At 40.3% G+C, this 27,261-nt stretch overlaps 2 protein-coding genes across 3 annotated transcripts in view; both read left to right on the top strand.

Moving 5' to 3' along the window:
• Positions 1-15,565, top strand: part of rab11fip5a (RAB11 family interacting protein 5a (class I)) — a 21,148-nt gene extending 5,583 nt beyond the window's left edge. The window contains exons 2-7 of one of the 2 annotated variants that reach the window (XM_010775350.1): positions 2,588-3,096; positions 3,873-4,440; positions 6,702-7,382; positions 9,018-10,253; positions 11,995-12,151; positions 12,908-15,565. In XM_010775350.1, coding sequence (XP_010773652.1) covers positions 2,588-3,096; positions 3,873-4,440; positions 6,702-7,382; positions 9,018-10,253; positions 11,995-12,151; positions 12,908-13,165 — 3,409 coding nt within the window. In that variant the 3' untranslated portion in view covers positions 13,166-15,565. Of the gene's footprint in view, positions 1-2,587; positions 3,097-3,872; positions 4,441-6,701; positions 10,254-11,994; positions 12,152-12,907 lie in introns of both variants that reach the window. The other variant, XM_010775349.1, reaches the window with a different exon arrangement.
• Positions 15,566-16,910: 1,345 nt separating this feature from the next.
• Positions 16,911-25,160, top strand: sfxn5a (sideroflexin 5a; the record flags this gene model as incomplete). The annotated part of the gene is made up of 10 exons (XM_010775353.1): positions 16,911-17,062; positions 18,719-18,787; positions 20,185-20,262; positions 20,735-20,761; positions 21,471-21,525; positions 22,326-22,351; positions 22,542-22,595; positions 23,481-23,537; positions 23,662-23,727; positions 25,026-25,160. Coding segments are annotated over exons 1-10 (615 nt in total), but the record flags the coding sequence as incomplete, so codon positions are not given.
• Between the last annotated feature and the right edge of the window lie 2,101 nt (positions 25,161-27,261).

Below are 27,261 nucleotides of genomic sequence, written 5' to 3' on the forward strand. Positions count from 1 at the left end.
TGGTGACCAAAACGTTTGAGACCCACTGAGATAACAACTGAGAGTCCTTTAGCTCACTGAGTCCTCTCATTCTGACAGGAAGAGGATCTCCTCCACTTTGTTGTTGAAAAAACTCTTATATCCGTTAGTAGGCTCGGCTAAGACCTAGAAGCTAACAACAACGATCTCCGGTACCGGTGGCGCATCTCACCTCGCGCACGCACAACAAAAATGGCTCAGTTCCACACCACACACACAGAGCCAAACTTTAATGAAACAACAGAGACCCAGACGTAATAGTACTGTATAATATTATTTTCGAATCAATAATTTTAAACATTTTTTTTTTTTTTTTTATGTTTTTCTTTTTTTTATAACCAAACCATTTTTCCTCCTGGTCTCCGCCCCACCCCTGTCATGCCTCTGCGCCCCCTGGGGGGGGGCCCGCGCCCCCACTTTGAGAACCACTGGGTTGAATCCAATGTGTCCTGTGTCCCTTTGGAAATGATTTCTTGAATAATCCATAAGCCAATAAACCTGCTTTTCCGTTTCCAGATGTCCAGTCCTTTCGTTTCACAATTTAATTTTTTGTTGACTTAACGGACCCTTTCCCCATTTCCCATCAAGCAAAAATCATTTTCTTTACATCGAACATCATCCTGTAATATATTTGTGCATTGACACAGTTTCACTTTTAAAAGAATGTAGCGTCAGCCTTATTTGCTTTTAATTGATTTTAAAGAAAATCACAAATAAAGTTTCATTATTGCCATGTAGATAATCCATTACAAGGAATCTGGCTTGGTGCTATGGTGGCATACAATAAACATATTATAAAGAAATATAACTATATATGAATGATGAATAGCCTTACAGATCTACTTTTAAACCTTATTTTTCTTTTCTTTAGTTAGTCCAGTGAAGGTAGGAAGCAGCACTCACCCAGAGGTCAACAGTCCTTGGTTGTTTATAGCATAAAGAACATCTGATTTAATGTCAGTTAGGGGAATAATCATTTGAGTATAAGTATGTGTATATAAATATGTAATTTACAACAGCTATAAGATGCTTGAAAAGTTTGAAAATGCACCTTGAAAATGCTTGAAAAGTGCTTGAATTTGGAAAAGGTGTAAGAACCCTGTTTATGGCTGAGTAATATGGCGATATACATCTTCAAATGGTTTAAAAATGACAATCTTTTTTAATTGTTCTATATTTTTTCTATCGCAAAAAATGCAAGGCTATATTATTTGCTCCATATTTACATTTCACTGGGTTTTTCACTAATTCATTAGATATTGTTTCCGTAAACCGATCCATTTTGGAGGAGCGTAAACTGGAACTATGTACAGAGTTGTGCTATTTGGGCAGATATGTGTCACTCAGCCTCTCATTTATGAACAATAGAGAAATGCAATAGAGAATTGGTTGAGGTGTGAGGTGAAAATAGCCTCGCAGCACAGGAAGTGAAAAAATAAAAGCAGGTTGTGGTTTCAGACCAAGTTTTCAGCCTTGCTCCCTGCGCTCGTTGGCATTATGCCGTGTCAGAAACAAATGTTAACTGGGGGACTTTTTCTCACTCATTTTATTCTCTATAACAGAAGAGATGAGACTTTCCCATGAGTCACGGTGACCTTGTTGGCGCTGTAACGCCCACGGGTGACAGCGTTTCTAAGAAGTGCTCCTCGGTGCCCGTCCAGAGTGGGAGTTGGGGGCAAACTGTTGGTTTTCATGTAGGACAATCACTAAGTTTCAATAAGACATGAGCATTGTTCTTTCTTTCCCGGTCACTGAAAATAAAAGAAGCCTCCCCTGGGTATTGTTGGATGTCTGGCCACAAACAGTTATGTGGTTTAGTTGGACACACACACACACACACACACACACACACACACACACACACACACACACACACACACACACACACACACACACACACACACACACACACACACACACACACAGGACTGATTTACCCCATTCATGATAACAGTACAATATGATAATTGATTCAATACTAACACTGATAATAATTCTGTGAAGTGTTTTTTTGTACACCCTGCAATAAGTTATTTATTTTTAAAAATATTATTACACTTGTACTATATTTAAACTTTTCCCACACTGTAAATGTTCTTTAACACCTACTTTTTATTATTATTGAACTGTTATTACTGAGGCCGCAACTAACGATTTTGTCATTATCAAAGAATCTGTGATGATTATTTTCTAGATTAATTGTTTTAGTAAATAAATTGTGAAAAATGCCCAATCCCTCTCACTCTAAGTCCAAAATAATGTCTTTACATTTCTTGTTTTTTCAGTCCAAAACCCAAAGATATTCAGTTTAATATTATATTATTGAACTGTTTCGACTTCTGCATATTTCAGAAGTGGCTTTAACAGCTTATTTATTTAAAAGGTTGGCAAATATTTGTCTGTCTATGTAATCATTGCAGCTCTACCTCCAAGAGGACAAGTGTGAACTTGTTGCTGTAGGTTTATACATTTTCATTAAAGCACATTTGTTTTAAAAGCTACTTACCTGATCCTAATTCTTCCAATGTTTTCTGTTAATCTCATGTTTGTGTATTTTCCTCTGTGACAGGTGGTACAAGTTAAACTCCAAGTCGGGGAAGAAGGAGAAGGAGCGAGGAGAAATCCAAGCCACCGTGCAGTTCACCAGAAACAACCTGACGGCCAGCATGTATGACCTGGTCATGACGGACAAGACCGCCTCCACCTTCGGAAAGCTGAAGGAGCGCATCAAGGGGAAGAGGAGATCCAGTGAGGAGGACTCTTCCTCAGCCGTGCTGCCGAGTGGATACGGCTCCCTGCACCGGATGAGGCAGCGACTCCCGAGCGACGGAGGCGGGGAGGAAGACTACGAGGACGACGAGGGAGGGGAGGCCCGGCGCAGCAAGATGAGGACTTTCTTCCTGAGGGGGAAGCTGAGGAAGTCCTCGGACACTCGCTCCAGCACGTCGCTGGGTTCAGAGAGCAGCGAGTCGTCCCGGGGGGGCAGTCTGAGCCCCACCGCCGGCATCAGCATGGTGGTGTCCGACCTCTCCAACTCCCCTAGCAACAGCAGCAACCTGTCCCCTGACAACAGCCCAGGTGAGGGGGGAGAGTATTTGACTTTAAACTCATTATACAAATCCACAGTCATACATCCTTAATTCAAGAGGACATTTTATGCTCATTTTCAGATTCATACTGTATTTGTATGTTATTCCTCTACTGTGACTTGTCTACATTCTTTAATGTTCAAAAAGCTCTTTATTTTTCTCATATTGCCTGTGCTGCAGCACCTCTTTTCACCCTCTGTCTGAAACCAGAGGCCAGTCTGCTCTGATTGGTTAGCTGGCCGGATCTGTTGTGATTGGTCAACCGCTCAGAGATGTCCTGCCCCTTAGCCTGTCACGTACAATGTGTTGGAGCGCTAGCCAATAGAAGTGCAAGTGTTGCATAGTGATGTTACTATATTATGGATGTAAACAAAGGAGGCCAATGGAGGCGTTTGAGACAGGGGGTGAGGGGGGTTGTGAGAAAAATCTCCCTCTGGAAGGAACTTTGGGATTTTAGCCTTTGCAGACCATTTACATGCACAAAAACCTATATATAACACACTACAGGGAAGGGAAACCCCTAAAAGCATAATAGGGGGCCTATAACATGTAAAATGTTTCATATCTGGGATCATTAAGTACATCTAATATATTGTAATCTAATTATAACACCTACTGTAAGTCTGCTTTTAATCCATCCCTCTGTAGAAATATTTGTCACTGAGCTATTTTATGGTTTTATCACCTCACTAAGCCTCTTGTTAAATAAGTAAATTCATTGATTAATTGCATTGTTTCTCTCTCCTCTCCACCTCCCTTTTGCAGAGCACACGGCAAACTCTCTCCAGTGTGAGTTTGGAGACGATCCCGGGGAGATCTCCATCATCGTGCCTCCTCTTCCAACCGCGTGGGTCAACGGAGGCGACACTTACAGTGACCTGCCCCTGGACAAAGGCTCAGTAAACCCTGTGGATTCTCTAGGCCTGCCGCCGCTGCAGAAGTCTTTGCCTCTATCCGTGTCTTTGCAGAACCTCAGGCCTGCCTCGGCCGCCCCAAAGAGCCCCATGGGAGACGGGCGGCGCTGGTCCTTTGACAAGCCCGACGAGGAGGAGAAGGCAGCCATAGCGGCGGCGTTGGAGAAAAGCGGCCCCATGCTGGGTGACGAGGAGGAGGAGGAGGAAGAGGAGGGATTGGGATATGCTGCTCAAATCAAGTCCTCCTCCTCAACGGTGGAGTCCGGGAAAAAGCAGAGGAGGAACTTTTTCTCCCACGGGAGAGGGGAGTCTGCTGGGAAAGGGCAGAGTCGGGGCAAAGATGAGTCTGAACAGGCCCCCGCCGCCGAGGAGAAACACAAGGGATGGTTTGGATCAAAGGACTCGAACAGCAAACCCAGGTGAGACACACACACACACACACACACACACACACACACACACACACACAGCCAGGTGAGACACTCCATTAGAAAACCATCTGAACACACGTGATCCTTTTCTGCAGGCACACACACACACACACACACACACACACACACACACACACTGGGATCACTGAGGAGGGGAATCACACAGCTCCAAGGGTTATAGGATCATGAATTATCTTTTTAGGGTGATTATGGGTCAAGAGGGTCAAAAACTGCTGAACCACTATTCCCCTGTATCAGATGTTGTTATTACATGATGCAACCTTTATAACATTTATACTTTAGAATACTTATTTATTTAATTTATGCTACTTTATACTTTTTCATCACTACAGCTATTTGACAACATCAACTACCTAATGTACAGGCTCAGATTATTAGCTAATACAAAATGGGAAAAACTGATAAATTAACATTAAAAACTAACTATAGTTCAAAAATATCCACCAGCATTTACGCAAATCATAGTAATTAAATAGACATATCATTTTTTGAACAAGCCAACCATTATGCATTACAAGTACTATACTTTTGGTACTTTCAATATTTGATGATGAGAATCAACTCAAGTAACATTTAAAATGTTGGACTTTTACTTTTAAATCCAGGTTTTTTTTTAAATTAAGTATTAGTACCTTTACTTAGATCCGAGTATCTAATCTATGCCACCACTGGTGACCTGTATACTTTGAGAGGGTTTGAATTGAACCTTATCTCACATCATCATTTTAAATTTAGTTAATAGTTTGGCTGGGCGATGTGGAGAAAATCATGACTTTTTAAAAAAAATACATCAATATTATCAATGTTCTGATATTATGGGTTAAACTCAGAATCTATAATCAGAGAAGAAAAACAATATCTTGAAAAGTTATACATTTAATAGTTTACTTTTAACTTCCTGTGTAGCGACATGACTCAGTCTCTGGTTACAGCTCATATCTGCAATGCAGATGGAGGGGGGGGTGCTCCTTCAAGCTGGAGCCTTGTGCATGGTTCAGTGATAATGTCATTTTCAATGGAAAGATGATGTGTGTGTGTGTGTGTGTGTGTGTGTGTGTGTGTGTGTGTGTGTGTGTGTGTGTGTGTGTGTGTGTGTGTGTGTGTGTGTGTGTGTGTGTGTGTGTGTGTTGATCCGTCTGGTTACTAATTCCTTTTTTTTTTATGGCGGTCATTTTTGACAGTGAACACCATGGGTGTTACAAAGTTGACTAAATCATCCAAAACTCAATGAAAGTGGTGATCAGCAATTTTATACGTTCAAATATCTACTGTGAAGGATATCATAAAGCCTTAATGTAAAACAAAAAAGTTATGATTGATGAAAGCAGTAAATCGGTCAGATTTGACCCGAACACAACAGGAGGGTGAGTCCAAGGTTATGTATTTAATAAGATATACAATAGTACAGAGAAACACTCCAAATCTCAATATTTAACTGAATTTTTCGCATGGAAAATTACTTTTAGTAAAAAAAGAAATGTCTTGGTCAATTACTTGAGTAATCGTTGCAGCTCAAAAGTCATATATCCAATTATAAGCTATTTAACTTGTTTTTTTAATGATATCCCTGACAAGGACCAAAAAGGAAACCACCACAGTATCGTAATGTTTCCTTGCACTGAGCGTAAACAAAATATTGGACCTGCTGATTGAGGCAAAGTCAGCGATTCTGGAGTGTAGTACACCCAATAGCTTCCTGCCAGCTCTGTATCTTTACATTTTGACAGCCCTCACAGTTATCATTACACCCAGCTGAATCAATTATTTGTTTAAAAAGCATTCAGCTTTATTAAGGGGGCGGTCTAGCAGCAAATATAACATTTAAATAACCCCTATATTAAATCTGTTTTAACATTTTTAGGGTGATGACTTCCTAAAAATATGTCGACAGCCATTTGTGGCCTCATTAAAAAAATGAAATAGCTTTCAAATGTGAATAACAACATTTAGTCCTGCTGTAAAATGTATTTATTGTGTTAATAGATTATTGCACTGTCTCCAAGTTTACAAAAATAACTCTATTTTCCAGACAATAAAGTGCTAAGTCTTAATTCAAACAGTGTTTAAGGGAATAGCAAGAACAAAAGGTCTTTTAATAATGTGGGTTTAACATATTAGCCATTCTGTATCAATGTATAATTAAGATGTGATTTGAACCACAAAAAAACCTGTAGTCGACCTGAGGGATCCACACTAATCACGAGGACTGTGTCCCCTTCCTTTCACAGCCTGGTGGTGTCCCCTAAACTAGAGACCAGCACTGACCCCCACCCCCCTCCACTCCCACCCAGTCACCCCCCGGGTCCCCCTGTCGATCCTCTGGTTTCCCTGCATCACACTAACCCCTTCTCACAGAGCACCTCACCTCCCATGTCCCCCTGCAACCCTTTCTTATCTTTCATCCAGCAAAACCCTTTCCATGGCACCATGCTTAACGCTGAGCCCCTAAAACCTTCGCTGCCTACTCTGCCTTATCTCTCCAGCGCCCGGCCTCCCATAGCTCAGTTCTTTCCGCAGGCGAGTAACCCTTACCCCACACTCAACGACGAAAACCCAACCGCAGAGGATGCTAAGAAACGACCTCTTCCTCCACCTCCCACATACGAAGAGAAACCTTTCAGCGTGAAGTCGTCCGATCATTTTATGTCTGCCGGGGCGCCGGAACCTGAATGGGACGAATCCTTTGAAGCGTTTGCTGCTGGCAGGCTGCAGTCTCCCGAGGACCTGACCGCAGACTGCAAAACAGAGCAAAACACACCCAGTGAGCATTCACTGGAACACTGTAACGAAAAAGCAGCATTACAACCCATAACGGATCAAAACACTAACGTGAATGATGCAGTACATACTCAACCTTGCACAGAATTTGTATTTGATACACAGAAATCCAACGCATATCATCTTGACACATTCGCACATTCCCTCGAGACAATCCCAGAGCACACCAGCTTTGAGAATGACAATGACACTTTGAATACTTCCACTAACTCGCCAACACCAGATGCTTTCACTGACCCTCATCAAACTAACGCTGCTACTAACACAAATGATGTTACTGACACTAACGTGCATCCCAGCCCCGGGCAGGCCTCGTCTGTGAAGCTCAGCAGCAGCTCCCCAGATCCGACTTCTTCAGGCCTCGGCAGTTCTGCAGAAGAGGATTTCCTCTCGTGTGTCTCTTCTTATTCAGACAAATTCTCTGCGTCATCCTCGGAGGAAGCCGAGACACAGAACTATGAAAGCAGCATCTTCGGCTTTAAGAAATCATCCGATTCATCTGTTGTAAGGAAGCCCTCTGAATCAGAAGATGACGTTACTGACAGGTCCATTGATCTGGATTTAGGCGATGTGTCTCAACATGTTATGAAGCATGGTGATGGTGATGAAAAGACAGATTTAGACGGGATATTAGCAGCACCAATGTCGACAGTGCTTACAAAGCAGCAGTCAGCAACAGAGATAAGAAGTGAGTCACCAATCTTTTCATACTTTTCACCAGAACTACAGCCAAAATCCTACATTTCGTTACAGCCCGACAATGAAAAGGGAAAGAAAGGCATCGACAAGGAGGAAGCCGAGAAACAGAACTTTGAAAGCAGTACCTTCTGCTCTTTTAAAGAAGAAGAATCTGTTGCTAAGAATCCCTCAGAATCAGAAGTTGACATTACTGACCAGTCCATCTGTCTTTCTTTAGATGATGAAGCCCAGCACAATGTTATTCAGCAGAGCGATGGTGGTGAAAATGCAGATTTAGACGGTATAGAGGGCTCATTGGTACCAACGTCCCCAAAGGTAACACATCAGCAGCCTGCGGGAGAGACAGGAAGTAAGGATGCAGATACACAGTCACCAAACTTTTCGTACTTTTCACCAGAACTGCAGCCAATATCCAAAATATATTTACAGCCTGACAATGAAAATGGAAAGGAAGGCATCAACAAGAAGGAGGAAGCCGAGAAACTGAACTTTGAAAGAAGCATCGTCGGTTTTTGTAAAGAAGAAGAATCTGTTGTAGGGAAGCCGTCAGAATCAGAAGTTCACATTACTAACAGATCCAATGATCAGTCATTAGCCCAGCACCATGTTACTCAGCACAGAGATGGTGGTGAAAAGGCAGATGTACACGGTATACAGGGCTCATTGGGACCAACGTCACCAGTGCTTACACATCGGCAGCCTGCAGGAGAGACAGGAAGTGAGGATGCAGCAGACTTGTTACAAGAACTACACACAAAATCCAACATATTTGTACAGTCTGTCAATGAGAATGGAAAGAAAGGCAACATCTCTGCGAAGGATTTTGTGTCAGGTATCTCTCCTTTTTCAGGCAAATTCCCTGCGTCCTCCTTGGAGGAAGCTGAAGAACAGAACTTTGAGAGCAGCGTCCTCCGATTTAGTAAAGAAGAATCTGTTGAAAAGAAGCCGCCAAAATCAGAAGAAGACGCTACTGACCGGTCCTTTGATCTGTCTTTAGTGGATTTAGCTAAGCACAATGTTATTCAGCACGGGGAAACTGATGGAAAGGCTGATTTATATCTTGACACATTTGCACATTCCCTCGAGACAATCCCAGAGCACACCAGCTTTGAGAATGACAATGACACTTTGGCACCGCTGTCCCCAGTGATACCACATCAGCAGCCTGCAGGAGATACGGAGAGTGAGGATGCTTCAAGCTTTTCAAACTTGTTAACAGAACTACACACAAAATCCGACATCTCTTCACAGCCTAACAAGGAAAAAGGAAAAGACGTTGGTGAAATGAACACATCTGTAGAGGATTTTTCTAAATTGTTAAATGATTCCTCAATATCTGAAATAAACACTACGGATGTGACGAGTCCAGATGATAAACTGTACTCCACACAGCCATCACTACGCATCAGAACCTCCTCCCCCGATGTGAGGCACGGTTCATCTGGCTCCCCCATTGAGAGCACTGGTTTAGGAGGGCAGGATGCAAGCCAGCGTCCAGTTGTACCATTTGGGCTTTTTGACGACTTCTTCAACACCAGTCCCAGCCAAGACTTTGACGACACCATGGTGCACACTCCTGCGTCTGATCAAAGCACCAGCAGCTTCCTCCAAAGCCTTTATGTCAGCACCAACTCGCAGGATTACCAAACCTGTGGGTCTCAACCTTCCTCCAGCGGCTCAGAGCAAAACGAGACGCGGCACTCTGCAAATTCAACGCTGTGTGGCGACCTGATTGAGATTCAGACAACCCCTGAGGCTGCTTTGGACCAAAAAGACTCCAGAAGCCAGCCATTTCACGAGGAATTCGACGTTATTGGAGGCTCTTTCTTTGGAGCCAAGGACACTACACCAACTCTTAAACCAAGCTTCACGATAGAGGATAACTTCGGTTTACTTTCTGCAGCATCAACAGACCTTTACAAGAGCTATAATCCATGGAATCTAGATGACGAAGCTGTGGAATATCAGCATGTCGTCTTGGGTGACATGTTCTCGAAATCCCCTCAGGCACAAAGTACTACACTACCCCGCTCTCACTCTGAAGGCACATTGACACCTGCCTTTGAAGACCTCCTGCAGCCCTCCTATGGGAGCGATCCCGGTGCAATACAGGCGTCCTCCTCGGCTCCTCCTCTGAGCCCTGACCTCCCCTCTCTGACCTCCTTTGCTCCCTCTCTAACTCCTTCAAGTAGTATCTCCTTTTCCCTCCCTTTTCTTTACAACGCTACGGCGAGATCACCACCCAGCACGGCAATGCTTGAGGAGATGCACCGGCAGCAGCAGGCAGCCAATCAGCAGATCAGGTGAGGTTGCACATGCTTGGGGAAAAGGTAGACAGGAAGCACTTTTTCCCACTTCCAGAAATTCTTGTATCCTGTGGTGTTTTCAGTCTCCGTCTGCCGCTTCCGCCTGCTTTCTCTTCTGTACCGACGACTCTCAAGGGAAATCTCTTTTTGTGGTGTGACTTTCTCTTTTTTTTTATCACTTTAAGACTCTCTCACTCACTCACACACACACACACACACACACACACACACACACACACACACACACACACACACACACACACACACACACACACACACACATACAGCCTGTATGTGTGAGATATATATATATATACACATACCTCCTCTGCAGGTGTCTTGTTGTTGTTGTGTGTCCTGGCTCTGCGGTAACAGGAGGGGAAACAGAGCCTCGGGCCAATTAGCAGTTATTATTTTACCCTGTTTCTAACCACACACCCCCTCCTTCCCAACACACACACACACATCTCAACCAGAAAACCAGGTTTTGCACGAGAGCAAAAGAGGTGTTGTTGTGTCACTGATAGCATTTCCTTTCCTCCTCGGGGTAATAACACATTTTGCACAATTCTACATGTTTGATTGCACCAACGCATGCAATTAAATCTTTCCATTTTCACCAGTATTTCCTTTTAATGAGGACCCTTACACATGCCTAACCTCCTTTTATTCTTGATTGCTAAAATTAACAGTTTCTGGGGATTTTAAAAGGTTGATGTGTTGTGTAGCATCCTTGTCTGCCAGGAGGTCCAGAGGACAATATGTTGTGATCAAATAACAGCTCAAACTTTATTACATGCGTTCAAAAAGATATATATGAAAACAATTATGGTTGTATTAATGGAAGTCACTACAGTGTGTACATGATTAGCCTGTTGGTGGTAGATTATCTGGTAAATGTAGGTCACTAACACAGGAAACATGTCTTTCCTGTGTTATTATTGTAAAGGTGTTTCCGTTAACTGGTCAGCTTTATTTTGATTTAAGAGCCACAGAGCTGCCCCATTTTAGCCAAAGTAGGATGGTTTGGTTTTATGAAAAACAACAAAAACAAACTAAATTGATAAAAGAGGGATGTTCTTTTAGAAACTAGGGTTGTGTTTGTGTGATTTTCACAATAAAAGCTAAGTTGCAACCTTTTGCTTGTGACAACTCATCACAAGTTAGGGCCTCCTTGTTGACATACAGTAAGTCACTTATTTAGCTAGGAATAGAAATAAATGTGATGTGTTTCTTCTCACATGTTTTTATATTAGCATAATAAGGCCTGATGAAGTGAAATAAGTCACAATAAAACATTTAAGAGAATTTAGGAAATGTTAACATAATAGATATTTACTTTTCCCAATATAAACTTGTGAAGCAAAACTGCATTTACAAAGAATTATAGTATACATTAAATTAAAACAAGCCTTGTGTTTTACCCACAGTCACAAGCAGATTTAACTTTTATTTAGTGGCACATAGAACGATCTTTATATGAAAATCAAAGCTGACTTCCCCTCTAGTACTAAAACAAATTCCTTTTAGTTAAATGCATGTTTCTGCATAATTTCAGACGCATCTCTGTAAGACAATTGGCTTTTTTGTTTTGTCATGAATATTAACAACTTTGGACCTCCAGGAAGACAGCCTGATGGATGTGTTTAAAAAAAAAAATAAAAAGCCACGGTGATGTTGTTCTACCTAGTGTGATACCTGACCATATATATATGTGTGTGTGTGTGTGCTGCTGCAGCCCCCACCCAGTGAAGCCCCTCACCACCACCACGTCAGCGGAGGAGAAGCGGACGGAGGGCCGCTCCGTGCTGGCCACCGGCCTCGAGAAGCTCAAGTCCTCCATCAGCCCGGGGAGGAGCAGCCAGCTGAGCGAGCAGGAGACCAGCAAGAAGAAGGTACCGTTTGTGTTCATTAAAAAGATTGAAAAATACTGCAATACTGCCCTTCAGAGGCAAACATGTTCAATGAGCAAAACGTATTTATTAATTAAATAACACCTCTCAAGGACAATGGGAGTTTTGGGAAGCTGATCGCTGTCTTTCCGGGCAGGGTTTCAAAAGCACTTAAAAGCTTACCTAACAGTGTCATTGCAATTTTAAGCCTTTTTATTATTTTTCTTTCTTGGTAAACGTTGATTTTCAGGCAAGGCATCCTGATAGGGTTTTGAATATAAGTGGAAAATAATAAATACAATTACTACATCTTGGGTAAAATGACATTCTTCCTTTTTACTTTGATAACCTAAATGCTTTAATTTATTTATTTACAATAATAGATTACACCACTGTGGTCCTGTTTCTATTCCCTGAATAAAGATTTTTTTTAAAAACTATAAACCTGTCTAACACCTATGCTAAGAGTACTGGTTAAGAGTTTATAAAACTATTCCTATTTTTCTTTACACCTGTACCTTTTCTTTCCACTCCCTGGTTGTCTCTGGTTTGCTTATTATTGTGCTAAAGTTTTTGCATATAGTGTAAGAAAGCTTAATTATTGGGATTAATCCTCTGGTGCACAGAGATCAACTGTAAGTGACATTAAATTGATTGCCATTAAGGCTGAAAAAGACAATATAATCAACTGAAAGTCAAATGAAAAGATGTTTTATCTCTGTTAGCCTTTAAGTCCCCTTCCTGTCTGTCTGTCCGCAGCCTGTGTCGGAAGGGGCGGGCTCGTACTTCCACCTGAACCACAGCGAGCTGGTCGCCCTGCTGGTGCAGCGGGAGGATGAGCTAGAGCGCCAGGAGGACGAGTTTAAACGCCAGAAACGCCTGCTGGCGAAGCGCGAGGTGGAGCTGAAGAAGTTGAAGCCGCAGGTCAAAGATCTGGAAGACTACATAGACACGCTGCTGGTGCGCATCATGGAGCAGAAGCCCACTCTCCTGCAAGTGCGCTCCAAGCTAAAGTGACCAAACGTTTGCAGTTCACTACACAACAGCTCTTTAGTCTTTTCACTGCTATGCTGTCCTTTTTGATACAAATATGTAGGCACTGAGAGACGTCTGGAGGGCGGCCATGTTTCCCACCCGGCATGCTTTTCTGTGCTGAAACTCGTAGAAGGCTTTGGGTTCGGGCGGTTCTGAATGTAGCGGGTCCTCAGGTTGTTTTCAGGTTCACAAAGCAAGGTCACAGAGGAGAGCCCGGATGCGTCCACATTGGAATCCTGATTGTAAAAACAATGATTCCTTCTTTTTTCACCTCACCTCACTCCTATCCCCTTACCACAAAATGTTTGAAAGAAATTATAGCGTGTCAGTCCAAAACAGCGTATATCTACAAACCTCACACAGCTTTTCAGCCTCTCACACAGCTGTGTTGCTGTGCTTTAGGACAGGAGAGCCACTCTGATGGTTTACCATGTTTAAGACCATTAACTACAAACTGCATATTCTTGAAATCAAAGCTGGATATTTCTGGAGCGCACCATCAGGTTTAGATAGATGTTATACCTTCAAGGCAGCCACTGGGTTCCCTTCATTTCAGTGTTGCATGAAACTCAAACTGCAGGGAAATTAAACTGAACATTTTGACGTCTTTTTTAAAGTTGTTAAAAAGAGGGACATAGTTAAAATAGTGAAAGACTCCGATGTAAGATTCGGATTGAACCCTCAAACAAAGCTAAAAAAGCTAAAGAATCAGCATTTTGAAAACTGGTTTGAACAGAACTGTTTCCAGTTTAATGCTAAGCTAAGCTAATCACATCCTTGCTCAAGTTCCACACTTAGTGAAGAGATTTAAAATAGGTAAAACTCATCTCTTCTAACTATAGGCAATAATTGTAATTTCGCTAAATTAAAAGCATATTTTAAAATGAACTTAAACTAATGGCTGCTAAAAAAAAAACAAAAAAACATTGACAATCTTCAAACAGACTTTGAAAGGTAGTATATATATTTTAAAGTATGCCCAATAGTTGGTTAATAAGGTAAAATCATGCAAAACCACCGAATGGGACTCTGGCTGTGATTTGCTTCCCTTTTAAAAAAACATGTTGTTTTGGATTGACACTCTACAAATGTTCCCCCAATGAATACCGAGTGCTCTGACTAGTTTTTGAAACTACAGACCCAACGTGCACATCACTGGGAACTGACTGTAGCTTCTGAATGTTCAAAAGTGTTCTTAGCCAGCAAGTGAATGGTTTTATTTCCGACGCAGGATAAGTGCTGTTTATCTTTTGCTTGCTCCTTTTTCCTATTTCTTTTTCCTTCTTTCTGTTCTATGGGCATGTCTTGAAATTACCCACAATGCTCAGCCACATAAGCTAAACAGATTCTTGTATGGGTCACGGTGTTATCAGGTGAAGACAGTATCAAGATCAGCCATCAAAAGCTCCTCTGATCTCATGCTTCTGCCTTCCCACGTGTGTTATCAACATGACGCCGCTGTTGAGGAAATGCCTGCGACATGCTGGCTCTTGACTCCCGTCCCTCGCTGTCACATCCGCTTCTGCACAAGCACGCAAATCGCTTCTTCTTTCAGGTGTTGCAAAGGGATATACAGTGCATTTTACAGCATATATGCCGTATTGAAATGCCAAATGCTGCCTTATTTTTGTTCTGTTTTGAAAATCTAGCACTTCATTTGAGGCAGGTTTTGAAGAAGATAAGCCATCTGTTCACTGACTGTTCGCTTTTTTTGTTTTACTTCTGTTAATGCTTTGTTACAATATTGTTTAGATCACTGCACAATATTAAATTGTATGCTTACGAATAGAAAATGAGCAGATTTTCTGTGTAATACCAAAAAAAAGCCTTGAAACAAAATCTATAGAGCAGATTGAGACACCACAAAGTATTCTGATATGATGCCACGTTTAACAGCGTTTATGGATGTTCTTGCACTACTTAATCGTCAGAACATCACTGTACCTGTCTGTTGATATCGGTATAGTTAGATCTACTTTACACCGTACTGCACTTTCTAATCGCTCTGTGATTTAAGCACTAGGCCAATTTGACACCACATCCTTGATTTTTGCCACTGAGCTTGAAGCATACAAAAAAACATCCAAAAACCGTCTGGTCATCTCAGTTCTGCTGTGTGATCGCAATATGAAGTGCGCAGATGACTGTAGAGACATATTAAAAATGTGACTCTGCACTTATGAAGTGCAAGAATAAACGTCCTCTTCCCATGTCTTCCATTTTAATTTAAGTTTAAACTGATTGTATTTTTGTCCTTTTGAGTGTGTAGCCGGTGGAATGTTCTTAAGGTAGTATTTGAGATTGGAAAGTTTACAATTCGTGATGCAATTCTGTTTCACAAATTTTGTATATTTAATAAAGAATATTTTGTGTTTCTTGCTCACCGTATGTTTGGTTGTAAATCTTTATTTGGGGTGTGTTTGTTTTTACCATTGAGCTGATTATAATCTTGGTTTACAGGGTGGTTCTCTGTTTATTTAAGATAACTAGCTCCATTTTCTATTTGGCTGTCATTAGGTAAGAAAAACCTAGATTATGTTCAGCTTTTTTCTTATTGGCAAAAATAAATGTTTATAAGTATTTAGTCAGTCATTAAGTAGCTGCTTGTTTGCTTTTCATGTCGGTCTTTTGGTTTCAGGAATAACTTATTATCTATTGTCAAACCCTAGATTTTAAAATGTACACATTGTACCAATCACAGTCATCATTTGCACTGGGGACGCTTGGGACATGTCCCCACCACTTTTTGAAATGGCCAATTTTGTCCCCCCACACAATTACCACAGCCTCGTTAGTTCCATTAGATTGAGATGGAATCCAAACACAGACCTTCAGGTTTAGACATCCATTTAACCCTTAAGCTAAGGCCACCTGTAGAGGTTTCATCAAAATCTTGGTTTCTACATCTAAAGATCATAATCTGTGTTGCTTTTTAAGGACAAAACCCGTTACAATATCTCAACTGCGAACTAAAGAAGCAAAGCAGACACGTACATTCGTTTAAAAAATGTCTCTCCAAAATTCACTCCGCCATGCTGGGAATCAAACCACCAACCATCTTTTGTCTTCTGCTATGCTGATGTTAAATCTGGATAAATAGGTTTCTTCACTACTTCACAAATTGACGTCCATGGTACCAATTGTATATTCAATATTTTATTTATTATTTATGTAAAAATTAGTAGTCAATGTTAAAGAAATACAATGCAAACCAGGGAGACATTAATAACAAACAAAAAAACCTTATTTAGTCATATCAAAAGTGATCTTGCTCCATTGGTGTTTAACACATATTTTATTTAAACAAATACAATCCCTATAGTTATATTTATGTTCAGTTCTTCAGTGAGGAGAAACAATCAAAATAAAATAATAATGTGAATTATTACATTATTAATTCACTTCCTTCCTTTCCAAAATGTTTGATCATTGCTTCTGACTTTTATTTTTACAAAACCACCACTAGAGGGCTATGTTATACTCTTTAAACTCATAAACCTTCCTTCAATGATACCACCAGATTTCTCTTTTTAGTATTTGCTGTACTTTACACTCTGATATTAAACTTTCACCCCGTTAACTTCCTTTTTAAGTCACCGTAAACAAAGCATGTATCCTGGGAAGTGCAGTTCGCTAAAAAACGGTTAAAAGGAAATCCTTCCTGAGCAAATCACCCTGGAAAACTACATTTCCCGTCATGCAACATGGCCACTGAACAGCTGGATATTAACTGGGCAGCCCTGCAGCAGCTACAGGTTCATGAAGTGTTGGTGAAATAATTATTATCGAAAAGAAGAAGAAAAATATACACCTGTGTGTTAAAACTGCAACATGTCTGAATATGAGACATTTCAACATGGCAAGCCTCGTTTCGATCAGGTACATTTATTTGTAACACGATTCAAGTTTACCACATGCACTTTACGTCGTTTGTGCACCTGGCAGTTAAATGTCATATTAGATACATTAAATAGTTTACCTCTGCGTTAACAGAGTTTTAAATATTTGAGTGTAAAAGCATAGTTTTCCTCTGCTTTAGCATTAAATCAGCTAGCTAAGTTGCACTGTCAACATTAGCAAACATGGTGTTTAGTAGTTTGAGACAGTCATTCTAGAAGTAAGTTAATAAAGTCAACTTTTATTATAGCTCTTGCACTTTGTCCATATTATTGTGTCTTGGTCAAATAAGTTGAAAGTCCAGCAGTGATCCGGATCCACTTTTGACCCTTGAACGCAACGCGAGGAGTAATGCATTACAAATTCACTATAAAATACAGTTAGCTAGAAAGCAAAAGTGATAGCTTACCATCTTGATAGCCAACAACTAAGCTAACAATTTGTTACCCTACATTTTAACACGGTATGTTTTCATTCAGAATCCTCTTCATTGGCTAGGCAATAAAGTACCATCTTATCTTATCTTATCTTTGTTTGGTATATTTGACTCATTTACATTAGATCTTATTGTACATACACATATGCAATGGTGCAATATAACTAAAAAGCTGTAGCTACTCATGTACTGCATTTTGGTTGAAAACATTTTGAGATACTTTCCTACACTAAAATGTTACTTATGATTCTTTTTTTTAATGGTGGAATTTGTGTTCAATTTGTTCCAAAATAGATTGTTTTTGTGTTTTAGCAGTATACTAGTATAGCAGCAGAAAGGTACACTTTTAATATATTTTTATTCAGCAGAAGTTATAATGTGATATTCACCAATGTTATTACACATTACATATTTTCCTCATATTGTGCAGCCCTAAATGAAAGCACTAAAATCAGACCAAAATAATGTAATAGTAGATTATGTGAACAAATACCTGGTGGGAAATCTCACAGAATATATGATTGCAACACCAATGAGTACAAGTAAAATAACCCCTCTCTCGTACACTGCTTCTCATTTCTAATAATTGAATTAAAGATATTTAAAACCACTCCCCCATGCGGTGTTCTAGCAACCATCCATATGTTCAGAAAGTCTCAAAGCGTGAGTCAGATACCAGATTTCCATCTAAATTAGCTGTTAGTGTAATTAAACTGAAGTTATGGAGTGATGGTCGCCTCTCAACGCTGCGTGGTGTGTTCCTGTATATCAGAAATGATTCCTTATGCTCAGTTATGAATAAATGATCGAAAGGTTTTTCCTGGCACTTTGACAATTATAGAAATTAATTGTAAATGTGGTGTGAGTGGATTCGGGGTCCCTAACAGATGCAGATTGGAAACAGTCTGTCGGAGGGATTAATGAGGAGGCTTCACCTGGTGTGTTAAAACATCTGCCACACTTCAATGTTTATTCGGAAACAGCTGGAACATCTCTGCACCTGGTTGCTCTAAGGAACAAAACAGAATCAGATTTGTCTGCCTTATTTCGAGCAAAAGTTTAAATGTATTTTACTTGTACAGTAGATAGAAATTAAGATTTTAAGCATTTTCTTATCCTGACTTATATTTCATTGATAACACGTTAAAAATGCAAACAATACGCAAGATAATGTTTCTATGATGTATTTCTTCTTCTCTTAGAACAAATTTTCTGGGCGGTTCAGGCACTTCCTGGATGTGATCGACCCCAGCACACTCTTCGTTTCAGAGGTACTTGAGCTGACAGGAATAACATGCACTTTTTAATGGCAGCAGGTATCTCTTGTAGTCTAAGGAATGTATCTTTGTCAGAGTTCGTTTTTTTTTAACCATTTAAATATATTTTGTTTGCATTTTGTTTTTATTGTAGCAAGACTGAGGCAGTGCTTCTTCGACATGTGCAAATCCACCCATTTGGGAGCATTTTTCATGAAATGACGCCTCATTGGTTATAAAGTTCTGTTGATTGCAGTTGACTGTAATTCAGGAGTTCAGTCTCATTTTCAGTTTTTATTTGAGCTTTCATTTAAAGGAATACTTCACCCACAAAATGAAATATTTAAAGTTGTTCCTGCAATGCCTTCACATTGTACAAAGAGTCAAAGAACAAAGAAAATGATTGAAGTAAAAGCGGATGCGAAACACATGCATTTCATTAAGAGTTTTTATTTTATTTTTTGTTCTACGTGGAAGCATGCGAGCAAAACTGTTTTCTTTAGTAATACAAGGTAGCCCAGGTCCATGATCGAAGTATTCCTGAAACCTAGAGTAATCTATTCCACAGTGTAAGCACAATAATGTTATTTGAAACAACACAGAGCCTGCATTTACTGGAAACAAATGTCAAAAGCATTGAATTTGACTTGCTAATCACAGTTCTTAATTAATGTCCTTGACCTTGTTATGAAAATCATTGTTGACTAATGTCTTATCAAACTCAAGGATTCTCTGGAAGAGGAAGAACATGTTCAACCTTCTCGGCCACAGACCATTATGGTATAATTTCTCCAGGTCCTTGTTGTGTTTTGGTAATTTTTGTTCATGGAGTCATCAGTGCTCCGGTGCCTCTGGGTAATGAAGCTGTTAGAGAGCTCTTTGGTGACAGTAATAGCAGCAGTAGCTCCTGGGATGTGATGAGGTGTGGACATGTGGGGCAGCTGTGAGGGAGGAGAGTGTGTATGTTCTCACACACACACCATGCACCATGCTGGGCCAGGCGTAGCCTCAACTTGCCCCTAATGACGAGAGTGGAACAAGGATCGCTGTGCAATCACACACACATGACCTCATATGCGCACATTCAAAAATGTACACCTAACACTATCACACACACACACGCAGTGAAAGAAACGGGAACACACACACATGCAGGCAAGCTCATTAGAACAAATTGGGCCACATGACCTTGTATTTTGCTCCGAATTAGACACTGATCACACCACAGAAAGCTGTTCATTACTCTTTAGGAAACTCATTTGTCAACTGAAAATCAGCATGAGAGTTTTAGTGAAGCACAATTATCTTGTGCGTTGAACTGTGTGGTTTGAAAAGTGGAATATAAAAAAACATCCAGGGTAATCTGTGCTCATTTGTATTTTACTGATTTATTATCAATTTGTTCAAATTAGAAACGTCTGCAGGAGTCTGTGGAGCTGCTCGACCGTTTTAAACAAGGAACTCTGCCTCCAGGAGTTACTGATGCTCAGGTACGCTCACAACAAACCTAAGTTCACATTGAAATGTTCATTGTGCGTTAAAATAGGTGAAGTGAAGCATTTACACGTCAGAAAAGCAAGGATAGCTCGGGAAATGTTGTTCGAAATAGCTCCCTTTTTTAATATCTTCAATATAGTGATATAAATGCTGCCATCTTCTGTTTGACATTTTATATTTAATTGTCTAACTATATATACATTCAGCAGTTTGGAGCTGAACTCTTTCTGGTATACACCGTTAAATAAATAAAAGCTTGTGTTTGCACGCTACTTATTTGAATGTGTGTATGTTTAGCCATAGTCTTTGGCTGTTATGTGGGTTATCTACCATCTCTTTTAAGGGTAAAATACATGTTTGAGGATTAGTTTAAATTAAGTTAAATAGGCAGTTACTAACAGAAAAACGTGTGAGGCAGTTTAGCCCATCATCATCTCATTGAAAATATGTTATGTCTCTCTTCAGCTTTGGCAAGCTCAAAAAATAAAGCAGGTAAGATTTTTCTCTCTTTTATTTACTTTTTGTCTCATTCACTAACACAGATCACTATCTTTTATCATCTCTAGTTGTTGTTATGGTATGGTTTCAGTGGATTTCAAACAAAACATACTGCAGTCTTTACACTTAAAGGTAGGGTAGGTAAGAATGGAGAAACCAGCTCGAGTGCGCTAGAATTTGAAAGTACGCAGCCGAAAAAAATCTGCCCCTTCCTTCAGAGTTCAGACTTCCTCACAGAGCCCCTCCTCCAACACACACGAACGCGCACATGACCAATGAGGGCACGAGATAAGTTTGTGCACAGATGGAAGGCTGACAGGCAGGTAGGCCATCCAGTTACTTTAGCCGGGCCGGCTCAGATGATTGGTCTAGCTTTTTGCAGCACCACGGCTTCCACAGATGACATTTTTTAATTGTCAAAGCATTTAATGTATTCATTGCTATCGGGATGTTAAGAGCATTCCATGGGATATAACAAAAAGTGTTTCTGAAGTGAATTACCTACCCCACCTTTAAGCGCAACACTTACCTGATTAAAAACATACAGCAAAGTAAGTAATTTCATTGTATTAATTAAATAGTTTTTCAAACAGTTAAAACTTTCCCTCATTCTTTTCATCCCACAGCAAATCTCTGTTCCTAATTCATTTGATCTGAACTATCCCTGTACTAATCATCCGGGTCATTATACTTCCTCTAACAGGCCATCATCCACCCTGACACGGGAGAGAAGATCCTCATGCCCTTTCGGATGTCAGGTACAGCGGCTCGGTGTGGGAGTCTAAAGGGAAGTGAGATGGAGGGGCTTGTTATGTGGTCCAACATGCAGGCGTCGTTCTCTCTGGGAAAGTGTCACGGCTCCACGGGGCTCCTCAGGTTGTCTCAGGCCAGAAAAAGGTCACACTCAGCTGGGCGCTGATTAAAACCTCTCTCCCACGGTGACCGAGAAGCTCTCGAGCTTCTCTGAAGGAGCAAATATTTTGGTTCAGACTCAAAGCCCCATTTTAGCAAAGGGACTTTTAAGTGAGGGAGGGGTGGGGGGGTGGACAAATGAGGGAGGAGGAGACACTGACTATTAATATTTGAGGACCAATGGGAGTATGCTGCAGAATCTTTTTGGCCTGCCTACCTGTGCAGACTGGGTTAGGGTTAGGGTTAGCACCAGTCTAACCCTATTAGACTGGTGCTTCTCAAACTCTCGTTGATAATTTTCCCTCTTTTGGAATATTTTTGATTAACCTTTTTGGAAGGAGAATAATTGCATTGGTTAATAGCAGCATTCAGATCTTGTGACTAAAAACACTTAATCAATGCATTAAGAATCCCTCACTAAATTCATGTCAAAGCATTTCTCTGTCATGCATTACATTAAGACTGTATTGTGGTTACTTTAAACTGTGTGTCTTTGATAGGTCACACTGACAATTAGGTGTGAAAATGTGTCCATTTCAACAACACATCAAGTTTTTTCTTCTTCACAGTACTTACGAGTGCATTGACAATATGGATATTTATTATAATGTCTGTTTTCTGGAGTTAAATGTTTCTCTTTTAACAGGTTTTATCCCATTTGGCACACCAGTGGTAAGACATTTTTGCATTATATTTATTTTAACGAATCCATATTTTGAAGGCTAAAAATAATATTAGCGACATGTATACACATGTCATACAATGATATTATCTTATTTAGACTCAGATTGATCCTCCAATATATCATGCAGGCTCTGTTTTCTGATAATCTATTTGTAAAAGGGTTTTTATCTTTGTGTAGGTTGTTGGCCTCCTTCTCCCAAATCAAACGTTAGTGTCCACGATCTTCTGGCAGGTAAGAACCTACATCATCACCTGAAAAACTCAGAGTTAAATAACATAATCAAGGGCCCTTTTTAGATAGAATTTGAAGATGAAACTCTCTTTATTTGTCACACATTTTCATGCACACAACACACACAGTGACATTTTGTCTTTGCTTTTAACCCATCCTAGTACTAGGAGGGGTGGGGGGTGTCCGGTGCCTTGCTCAAGGGCACCATGACAGGCCCAGGAGTTGAACTGAGACCTCTCAAAGTACAAGTCCACACTCCATATTTTAAGTCTGTTTGGTAGGGTCGACTTGAACCAGCGACCCTACGGCTGAGCCACTGCCGGACATTTTAGTTTCATGTAACTCATTTAATAAGACAACACATTAATCAACATTACTGTAAACGTTCCAGTATTTTCTAGGCATACAATCTCTCGCTGCAGTCCTATCAAGACAAAGTAAAAGTAATTAAGTGACAGGTTGAGCAAAACAAACACCTGACAGGAAGACGCAACAGTAGACAGAAGCGGCAACAATGGAACACAAATTGCATCATAATAACAAATATATATTAACATCCACTTTGAACACACGAGTTGTCAAGCTTATGCTAAACGCAGTAAACAAAAGGTCACCATTTGGAGGTTATCAAGAAGTGACGTTTGTGTGTTCCAAACGTATATAACGTATATAAATTCCACTGCTAATCCAAAAAGGAGATGAACCTCTGTGTCTTGCCCCCAAACAGTGATGGAACATTTTCCTGAACATACATGCGGTCGAATGTCTTTGTGTTTGTCTTTTGCTGTTGCATTTTGTACTTTAAATCCACCGTAATATCAGTACATTTACTTCAAATGAACTCACTTCTTCTTCTTTCTATATGCCTCCCTTCTTCCCTTACAGGTGTTAAACCAGAGTCACAATGCCTGTGTGAACTACTCCAACCGCAACGCCTCCAAGGTACTGTATCAGTTAAGTGACTCAGTCCCATTTAGACCGATACTGTACTATCTCCATATAAAAACGTGTAGACAAGTTGCATAAAATGCTTTCATATTTTAATCTCACTTATTTTCCACTTCAGCCGGCTCCAGCCTCTAAATTCTTCCAGGGATACCTCGGAGCGGTGACCAGCGCAGTCTCCATCGCTGTGAGTTCCCACAATGCCTGGCTGGATCTCAACACACACACTATCTGAGCCACGTATGAATCCTTTTTGCATTTAAACCATGGGCATACAAATAAATCAGCATTATGATGAACTTTTGTCAGCTGCATATCAAACTGGATATTTCTTCATGTCTATAAAGTCTCTACAATATCATGAGATTATTTCCATTTGCAGACCTACAGTATTTGTCTAGTTGTGCTACACATTCACTGCTAAGTAGGGATAAGCGATTCATCAGGTTTTCATAGAAATTGCACTAGAATCCAAATTGCAGGAGGGGCATTATTTCTAAAAGCACATTTTGTTTATTTGAAGCGAAGAAAATCTGCATTTTTCTTGTTGTCCTGAGTTTCTATCATTGTTTATTGCACTCACTGTTAGTCGCTTTGGATAAAGGGTCAGCTAAATTAAATGTAAAGTACTTCAATTAATTAATGGTCATAAATCTGGGCTTCAATGCAGAGTTCAAAGGTTTACTGGTTGTTGAAGCGCTAAATCATTTGAATTTTTATGACAGGAAAATGGTCAAAAGTAGAATATCAGCCTAACCCTCTGAATACCAGCCATCATAATACCCTTAGCAGTTCAACTCTTTGAACTCCTTTTCCCCCTACCTTTATGTCTTTTAAAGACTCCCATGTCAAAAGCCTGTGACACACGTTCACACACCTGCCTCACACAGCCTTCAGTGTGGACACAGGGCTCAAACCGAGCCAATTACTGACCCCGCTGGGCGCTCATCCGGCTGCTGCCCTCAGGCTTCTGCGCGGCAGCGAGCACAGAACAAAATCGTGGGGTGTCTGGAGGGCGGACTGACGGCCGTGTGGGGNGGGGGGGGGCAGGAGCTCTCCAATTAAAGGTCCGCTCTGGTGACGACCCCCCGCCGAGTGTGTTATCTGAGAGCTCATAGACTTTTGTCGACAGCTCTGTAGTGTGGTGAAATACAATATACAATATAAGTGTTTTTGGTTGTTTATGAACAGTGCTAGGCATTTTTGTCACTTCAGAGCTGTATACATCTGAGTGCTACAGCCAAATAGCAGTAGGCGTAATATTTGTATAGGGCAAAATATGTCAAAGATATTCTGATTGAAGTTTAGTAGTGCTGCAGAGATTTCCTAGCTTACTCATCATTTTATATATTCAATTAAAATGTTTATAATTTTTTATAATTTGTATTTTATTATATATAACATTGTTGACACCTTTCGATTCATTTTAAATATTCAGTGTGTGTGTAGTATTGTCTGTATAATTTGTGCCTTGTTTTTCTTCAGGTGGGGTTGAACGTGTTGATCCAGAAATCGAGCCGCTTCAGCCCCACCACCAGGCTGCTGGTGCAGAGGTTCATCCCCTTCCCAGCAGTGGGTGAGTTCAAAGGGCTCAGGGAAACAACTATGGGATGGATAGGGGTCAGGGGTCAATATTTCAAAAATAGTTTGGTAATAAGTGTAAGGGTCTCTTTGGTATGGAACACAGAAGTTCATAAAAGAGTAAAGGTCCATTGCAGTCTTATATAAACAATTTCAAGAGCATCCACTCAGGTTGTTATTTAATGGAATGCATGTACAAGCATTTTTTGTACGTTTGTCGAGTTTGCAATGTAGATTATGTCGAGTATTGTTCTCACTGACAAGAGTAGGACATTGTTTCAAGACGTAAGTGGGTGTACAGGCGGGTTTAATTGGAAAATATGTACATTTCTTTTCCCCGTATTTCATTGATTGATTAAGTCCGTTTTTTATGTTATGTTTTATGTTCCATTTGCATTTTCTGCACTGCAAAATATTTGTTATTAATTGATAAATTGTCTATTGATTGTTTTATCTGATGAATAATCCGTGCAGCTTTCGTTACAGAATGAACAGACTCTTAACTTTTAATATTAATAACACCTTTAAAACACCTATGTGACCATCACAAATGGCTTTTTTTTAGTCAAACCACTTCTGATTTGTTTCTGGTCCCCTCAATGTGTTCTCTCTACGGGATACGGAGGTGTTGTGAGCTCGCTCCTTCAGACGTGTGTGGAGCCACAAAGCTGATTTTCATGCCACTCTCCCCCGCAAACACACACCCAGGGGGAAAGACCAATGTCCCAGAATGCTGCTGTCTCATAATTAAATTGTTTGCCCCTCACTCTCCCCCTCCCCCTCCCCTTATAACATGGCGGCTCTTTTAATTAAATCAACAGGTTTCTACAGCGCAGCCTTTGCCTGGTAATTGGCTGCTTGTTAGAACTCTGCTGCGGCAAACAAATTGGATAATTACCCCTAAAGTGGCGTCTATGGCAAGGCCTCATTTACCTGATTTATGTTTTGTTCATTGTTGTTGCTGCCGTTGTTATGCTTGGCTCATATATAAGGTAATTAAAATGGTTAATTGAAGCGAGCGAAAGTAAAGTGCTGTTTGAATTTTCACCTGCTTCATTTTGTTTGCTTACTTAAGGCTACATTTATTTGTAATAACCTAATCAAGTAGCGGCCTGTCATTCAATTAGATTATGAAGACTTTAACTGGAGGGAAAGACTAGCAAAAAAAAACATATTGGGATAATTAATTTGCCGTCTTTTTTGAAAATATTCATCAATATTTAATTATTATTAATTATCAAGTAATTATGTGAAAAGCTCTATAGTGCACTGCCACCACTAGTTATTAGGTGACAATTAGAATGTACATAAATGTAATTATTTCACATAATTACAAATACGAGCCAAATATTTCAGGATTGGGCTGTGCAGACTTTCCAATCATTTATTTTACAATTACTTTGATGCCTTTTATCAATTTACATGCAAACGTTTTTTTTGAGAATTTGATCCTTTTGCTTTGTTTTTTTTCTTATTCCATGCCAAATTCCCACTATCTGTCCCTCTGTTAATTGGTCTGGATAATAAAAATCCCTTGTAGGTAGAAAGAGCTATTTGCTCAGTCAATTGAATTCCCCTCACAAAGCGCCCTGCGTGGCCTGCAGCCGTAAGTAAAGATAACTCTGAACGCTGTTGTCTTAAATTAAAAAGGCTTGCGGCGCCACCACTAAACTCTCTAAAATGACTTTTTCTTATTCCTATTAGAGTCAAGGAGAAAGGTCTGTCTATATTAACATACATTTGTGTTCATTTTCACTTTCGTGAATAAATCACAGGGTAACGACATGGCTGTTTGTCGACCTTGGTCACGGTGTTTGTTGGTTATTCGACACACACACACACACACACACACACACACACACACACACACACACACACACACACACACACACAGGCGTAGCATTACGTTTTGTGGATTATGACATGGCTGTGATGTGCTAATTGGGTTTTTTAGTCATTAAAGCATTCAGTGTCTAACAGAAGGACACTTAATGACAGGTGTACCACTTTAATTACATTATTATTATTTTATATAATTAAAGGGGTCCTATATGCTTATTTGGGTTTCCCCTTTCCTGTAGTGTGTTATATAGGTTTTTGGGCATGTAGATGTGCTAAAATCCAAAAGTGCCCTCCAGAA

Source organism: Notothenia coriiceps, unplaced genomic scaffold, assembly GCF_000735185.1.
Source record: "Notothenia coriiceps isolate Sejong01 unplaced genomic scaffold, NC01 NC01_scaffold00015641, whole genome shotgun sequence".
Taxonomy (NCBI): Eukaryota; Metazoa; Chordata; class Actinopteri; order Perciformes; family Nototheniidae; genus Notothenia; species Notothenia coriiceps.